We start from the raw sequence: 7,493 nt of genomic DNA on the forward strand, positions 1-7,493 counted from the left end.
ATTATACTATATAGTAGCGTGTTTTAATCTTTATGTTGCTAACTTATAGACAAGTCATAGATAGGATGACAAATACATTAAAAGAACAAACTTGCCAAGACATTTGAAAATGATGTTAAAAGAAGCTTCTATTTTTTACTTAACATGAAATTGATTAAGACATAACAATACGAGTCAAGGAACACAAGTTTATACTAAAATGGAAGGAGAAAGGCCACGACCAAGGAGGGAAGGGTAATGGTGTATTATTGAAAGTAACAACCGAGCTGACTAAGCAACATAATGCTCAATCCACCACTATATTAACATAAAGGATACAAAGATATCCTATTCTCATTGTGTGTGTAAACAAGTGATTTCCGAAAGGAATTGGATAAGTCTAATATTGAAATCTTCGGAGTTACTTGGACGAGATATCTATAATTATTCAGGGAATTCATGCACCCATTAGTGTATTTCGTGTCATATTACAACCAAATCAAAAGCATGCCAATCGACTGTGCCACACACACGCCCACGCAATAGAAATGACGATGGGTAAGAACTCTTCAAAGCATATGGAAGAATAGGCTTCCTTATGAAACTAATACTGATTACTTGAAGATGCTTGGCAGAAGCTTTACAAGGGCTTGCTATGGCCAAGTATGGAAGATGTGGGACTTACCCACTGAAGGTATCCATCCCCCCTCTGCATTTTGCAACAGACTCTTAGCCCTTGGGCAACATCTCTTATGGTCTAGATTTTGTACCATGTACACACCATATGGACAACACACAATCATGTCAATTTTGACGATACCTTCCTCGTTCCTTCACAGGGTTTCTGGTTATGTGCAACAATGTAGTGATGTTGATAGTTTCCGCCCTCTCTGCTTTCTCAATCTTTCTGATACATTCATCAGGCGAGTCTTGCTGGTAAAATCACCCATAGCACTAGAGTTGAAACGCTGGCTTCACCAAAGCAGAAGAGCACATGCATGTTAACAAATGGGTTTAAACCTTACGAATGTTTATCTAGCTGCACATTCCTTCTCTTGCAACTTCTGTAGCAAGACTAGAGTCAAAACTAGATTTGTCTGTTTACTGTCCATATTTACCCTGTTCCAAGCCATTGCATCTGTCCCACAAGGCACCCATTTTGTTGTGAAGTGTTAAGCCACATAATACATCAAAGGTTGAGGATGGATATTTCCAAGGAGTAGACGAAATGCTCTTCTGAGGCTCTTCTTGCCGACGATCCCTGATAAAAGGGGCTAATCATGCAGTACAATAAGTTGTAAGCCTCTCCCATGGAGCATGCATGTGCAGACTCTATCGCACAACTTTTATTGTCGTGAATGTAATTGCGGAATTAAGAATCAAGACAGACATGCATGTGCTATCTCAGCCCAACTGTGACCACAGAAACAACTGAATTCAATAAAAATGCAGTCCCCCAGCCCCTGTGGCTTGCTAACATGTCCAATGTCGAACTCTAGTGCTGAGAATCCAAACTGGCTTTCTGAGAGAGAAATATACACTCAAGGAACACAGAAGTCTCCCGCTACATGGAAGTACACTTAGAACATTGTATGCCGGAATGGTCCCTTCTTTGATCCAAGGATCATAAATGTCATGGACGCTTAATCACCCGCTCAGGCATCCATCGTGATGCAGCAAAGCAGTGTCTCCATTTCTGCAGAACCACAAGGAAAAAGGAATACATGAACAGTGAACAGTGTTAGTGGTCATCCAACAATCTGGACTTTTCTCACTTCTTGGATGTAGAGCATGGGAACAAGCGCAATGGTAAAATAAGTGATTTGCCTTGGCCCATCAGCACTGTGTAGAGAAACATGTTAAGAACTCACAAATTGCCATCTCTGACGATGCAATGCTGGTTGCTGAATATTTGTTCCTTGGCTGACTGCGCTTTTGAGACGCGGAGGTGATCCACTAACAGGTAATCCACCAGCTTTCTTCTGTTCTCCAAGTGAATCAAATTTATCTGTATAACGTTCTGCAGTATTAGGGTGTGGAGTATCCCAGGTAGCAAACTCAGGCAAGACATCATGCAAATGCTGGACAAAAAATAAAAGCCATTGGTCAGCCTGAAGTATTAAGCATTTTCATGTAATAGCACGAACTCACATCATGTCAATATATCATAAACCACCCATACTGGTAAATGGTGTAACCTACTCCAAATGTACAAGTACACACAAAATAGCATACACAGCAAAACAAGATTCAACTGACTGGAGTAATCTATCACTGAACGTTAACATCCATGAAACCTAACAGCTTGCAGTATGATCCAGGCTAGACATGTTGGCTTAATTAAAAGGACACAAAAAATCACTGGTTCAGCTGGCTTTACACTTGCCTCAGTCTGTTGAAACTTTATCTGTGATCTATCTTTGATGGATTTGCTTAGTGGAAAAAATTCATCGTCTGAACTGAATTCATTCTTTCTTTGAGGCGGTTGCTCTTCTAACTTGGCTGAGCTGGTGTCACAGCCCTCCATGCCAAGTTGTAATCCAGAGTAACTATCGGCAGAGACATCAAGATGCTCCCCTTCTTCTTCTTCCTTGAACTCAGCTGAGACATCAGTGTGCTCACCCCCAGGTGATATGGATCTCTCCTCCAACTGCTGCTCAGTATTTGACTGCAAGTTGCAATTTGATTCTGTGGAAATTCCTGTTTTAAAGGAGCTCCCCTCATTGCTTCTAAAGCCTGTAGAGCTTGAGGATGTTGAGAAGTCAGAGTCAGACTCAAGGATCACGTTCTTCGGGTTAAGGAGTTCAGCATCACTTCTGGTAACCCTCAGACCTGCCTTAGTTGATCGAGAGAATGATGAAACATATTCATAGTCCCTGGGCCTGTATGCTCGGATGGACACAGGATAAGGTTGGCGTGGTGATGACCGTGCTGGCAGGGATACTTCTAGTTCTGCGGCATTACCTTTTAGACCCTTCTTTGGTTGAACTTTGTAGCTTTGGAAAGGATCAGAGTAAAAGGATGGCTCATCAGAACTGCTGCTAATTGAATCCCAATCTACTTTGTTCTGTCCAACAAAATACAGGATTAAGATAACTCAGTCAACTGGGCAAAGTTTTAATGCTTATTTGAATGCGTGGACCAAAGAGAGGAGAGCTACAGTATCATCTTCAAAAGAAAGCTAGATGAAGCACAGGGACCTCAGAAACTTGTGAGATTGTGATGAGCAATCTCAGTGTCTTTCTAAGAAAACACTCATATGAACACCCAAAGGCAGGATATTGAATCTCCCTTGTTCCACAACAAATGGTTATTAGTCTAACAAAAATACTCAACTTTCCAAGTAGTCTAGACATTCAAGGAATACCTCTCCTTAACAATATAAGGTCTCTCCTTAAACTATACAAGATGGCCTGTTATACCCCAGAAGTCATTCACGGAATACCTCTCCTTAAACAAACAATATTAGACCTGCTACAGAACTGAAATTTGGTTTCAAGTGAGAACCTCCAACCCAACCATGATTGAAATTTTCTGCTTCATGTGGCCAGGAATCTATTGCATTGTTTTATCAGAGACATGGAGGTTTCACTTAAGTCTAGTACTGACTGTCACACGCCAGTTCCACTCGAGTCTAGTACTGATGTACAGCTTGCTCTCAGGATGAGAATTGAAAACGGCTGGCCTTTATCAAAATCTCAGAATCTGTGCATTCTAAGCTTACTAGCAGTAATGTGGAGCTTGCTCTCAGGATAAGAATTGCAAAAGACCATCCTTTCATCACAATCTCAGAATCTGCACATTCTGAACGGTATCTAGCCTTCTTCATAACCTCAGAATCGGCAGCTTCTCTAATCTCGGAACCTGCACATTCTCAACAGTATCTAGCCTTCAGCATAATCTCAGAATCTGCACATTCTCAACAGTATCTAGTCTTCACCATAGTCTCAGAATCTACGCATTCTCAACAGTATCTAGCCACAGCAAAAAGCATGTTTCTCAAATCATGTGGACGAGGGTCTCTTATCGAGGTGTCTCCGTACACAAAATCAGATCTAATGCTAGGAGATTCTTGTAAGGGAACCAAACGTACTTGCAGCTTAGGTCTCCTAGGAAGGCTGTCCGCCATGATAACAAGGAGACACAGGCAATGGTCCTGTGTCTCGGAACCACAAGGTTTGGAGATGGCCTTCCAGATAAACCAAAACGTCGGGTGATGTTCTGAGAGGGAGATGGCAGTCGAACACACAGGCGACTGACGCGCATTGGGTGGACACAGCAGCTAGGCTGTGTTGACTAGTCGCGTGCCCGCGGCGGCAGGTGTCGGTGAAGACGAACGGTGAAGATGAAGACGAGCCAGGCTGTGGAATGGAAGAAGAGAGAGGAGACTGGATAATACATATAATATGGGCTCAAATATTAATATAAGGCCTCTCTCTCTCTCTCTCTCTAGACTCTCTGTGTCTGTGCTGGCCAAGTCAACCCACAAGACAAATTGCATGCTGGTAGGTGTCTGCTAGGACAATATCTCTTCTTAATACCAGCAGGAAAATTTATTTATTTTCATTTAAAAAATCACTAGCTAGTTGAGGCTGTTGACCTTAGGCTGCCCCTTAAATCGCTTCTTTCTTTTGTGAGCAAAGGGTAGATTCTTGTGAGTAAAGGGTAGATTCTTGTAAGTAAAGGGATGAGCTTTGCACACAATAAACACCACTCCCCGCGAATATTTTTGCCTAACTACCCACCTATCTCAAAAGTCCATAAGTTGCGTACCAATCGAACCGCTCCGGTGACACCCATCTTATGTTCAACTAAACTACGAACTTATCTGTTTTGAACTTGTAGAGATAAACACACCATCACCCTCTTCTTAAGGAGAGAACCTTATATAAGCTCATGCACATAGGCAGATGCCTTCTTCATAATTTGCCACACATATTTGCTCTTCTTCCCCACGACTTTAATGAAATAAGACCATCCACCAAAAACTCATACTCCAAGAGATGCCCTGACATCCACACCACCCATGCAAAGAACAATGCTCGATGTTCGTGGAGAAACTTTATGCAAATGCTCTGCAAATGAGGAAAGACTAATGCCAGAGCAATACTTGAGCCTCATGTTAACTTCATGTGGTTAGAACATGGGTCACGATGGTGGAGTCTTAAGCAACTTTTAGCGACTTTTTTCTTTAAGCAACTTTTTTCCCATTTCCTATATGATATCTTTAGGCAACTTGCCTAAAATGCACTAGAGTTGCAATTGAAACGTGTAGCCTAAGTGGAAAGCTCTCAAATGGAAGCAAGAGCAAAGCAAAAGCCATGGCGGATGGAGAGAGAGAGAGAGAGAGAGAGAGAGAGAGAGAGAGAGAGAGAGAGAGAGAGAGAGTATGTGGAAACTCCAACAATCACAATGTGTAATAATATAAAATAACACATGGTTGGATTGACATAGTTAATCAACATCTATTAATTCACAATTCACTATGATAAGACTATTTCATTATTATTATATAGATTTCACAAACCTAAATCCAAACCTGTATGGCACACATAGGATGTTCCCAAGCCCAATCAAAAATTTAAAATGTATATTTCACCAAAAACTACAACCCAGAACCACTAAGTTCTAAAAATCCATGGGCCCTCTCTCTCTCTCTACATTGAATGGTGCATTTGCTTCTAAGTTCCAAGTACAAATCATAACTAGCTAGTTATTAGTTATCTACACTATTGTACATTGATTATGTTTTTAAATCAATTTCAATGGGCCAAATAGAGACAAAAAGGAAAGAAAGTGGGTATACATAAAAGCAAGAGGGGGGGGGGGGGGGGGGGGGGGGGTTGGGGGGTGTGGTAGGGGTAGTAGGGCGAATAGGTCAAGTAATGAAAAATTCAAAAGTATATGTAACTCTAATTGACTTGAATTAGGTGACAACATAATGCATTAGATGTAGAAACATGTATAAAATCAACACATGCATGTTCAAACTCTCATGTCAAAACATTAACTCGAGACAAAAGGCTAAAACAAAAAGCACACTTTGTGATTAGCTATACAATGTTATTACTTATTTATTCTAATCTTACATAAGCTTGAATCTTACATCACTTTGGATATAACATGCACACACACATATACACATAGAGTATGCATGTGTGTGCATGTGCAAAGTGAGCAAATGATAATAATAAAATGAAATTCATAAATATCAATAATGATTTCACATCATAATTGCAATGCAATATTTCATATAATTGCAATACAATATTTCAAGCCTCCAATATAAGGAGTTTCTAACATGTAGGAAGAGTAGACATGTATGACTCTCTATTCATCTTTGATAATAGACTTGTCAATCATCCTAGGACTAGCTTTAATTCCCTAGCCTCCCTTTGCAATATCTGCACATGCTCCATCAACTCAAGAAATGGTCCATAACATGCATTGGTGCATTGAAGAGGTAACCTTTCAATGGTCTGTGGCCAAATTACATCTCTATATCATTATGAAAGGCATGGAATTTGTTTCTCACACCTTGGGCCATGTATTGATGTATTCCATTGGAAGGCCTTCGAGCATCCCATAAAAGTATTGAAAAAGATTTTTAGTCCCAACATAGCTCTTCCCCAAATTGTGCCCACTCTTATTTAATCCTTCACTAGGGAACGCTAGGTCGCTTCGCAGCAGCTTTGTTGCCTCGAAGCGGCGAGTGAAGTAGCTATGCTATCACATGGCAACTTCGCTCAATGATCCATTTCTCATCTTTCTCTTTCCTCTTTTTCTTCTCTCTCTCTCTCTCTCTCCCCCTCCAAATTCCCTATGTCTAATTCTCTCTCTCTCTGCCTTCTATTTTAGTTTATTTTTCTCTTCTCCTGGTTCTCTCTCTCTCCCTTTTTTCTCTCCCCACTTTTATTCTCTCTCTCTCTCTCTCTCTCTCTTTATTCTCTCCCCTCTCTCCTCTCTTTTCCTTCTCTCTCCCTCTCCTCTTTTTCCTTTTTCTTCTTCTTCTTCTCTCTCTCTCTCTCTCTCTATCTCTTCATTCTCTTTTTAAATTTTCTTTTCTCTCTCTCTCTCTCTCTCTCTCCTTTTCTTCTCTTTGCGCTTTTCTTCTCTCTCTCTCTCCTCTCTTTTCCTTCTCTCTTTCTCCTCTATTTCATATTTTCTCTCTCTATAATTCTCTCTACATGTTCTCTCTCTCTCTCTCTCTCTCTCTATCTATCTATCTCTCTTTGCCCCTCTCTCCTCTCTTTTCCTTTTTTCTTTTCCTCTCTCTCTCTCTCTTAAATTTTATATTTCATCTCTCTATAATTATATTTCTTTCTTTTAAATTTTATCTTTTCTCTCTCTATAATTCTCTCACTATATTCAAATTCTTTCTCTTCTTCTTTTTATTTTCTCTCTCTCTCTCTCTCTCTCTCTCCCTCTCTTTCCTCTCTTTTTTATTTTCTTTTCCTCTCTCTCTCTCTCTCTCTTAAATTTTATATTTCCTCTCTCTGTTCCCCTTCTCTATC

The 7,493-nt window shown here is 40.4% G+C and overlaps 1 protein-coding gene across 2 annotated transcripts; it reads right to left on the reverse strand.

Annotated features, from left to right (window-relative positions):
* Nucleotides 1-571: 571 nt before the first annotated feature.
* On the reverse strand, nt 572-4,399 carry LOC148027110 (uncharacterized). 2 transcript variants are annotated; one of them, XM_087691663.1, is made up of 4 exons: nt 4,073-4,399; nt 2,366-3,046; nt 1,851-1,987; nt 572-1,675 (listed from the first exon to the last, which is right to left on the reverse strand). In XM_087691663.1, the coding sequence occupies exons 1-4, from the start codon at nt 4,106-4,108 to the stop codon at nt 1,627-1,629; spliced, it is 903 nt and encodes a 300-aa protein (XP_087547789.1). In that variant the 5' UTR covers nt 4,109-4,399; the 3' UTR covers nt 572-1,626. The 2 variants fall into 2 exon arrangements, with proteins under 2 accessions (XP_087547789.1, XP_087547787.1); XM_087691661.1 differs by having other exon boundaries at nt 1,851-2,060; nt 4,073-4,391.
* Between the last annotated feature and the right edge of the window lie 3,094 nt (nt 4,400-7,493).

The sequence above is a fragment of the Lygodium microphyllum genome, chromosome 13 (genome assembly GCF_053477565.2).
Source record: "Lygodium microphyllum isolate KBCC chromosome 13, Lygodium_microphyllum_v1.1.10, whole genome shotgun sequence".
NCBI classification, from domain to species: Eukaryota; Viridiplantae; Streptophyta; class Polypodiopsida; order Schizaeales; family Lygodiaceae; genus Lygodium; species Lygodium microphyllum.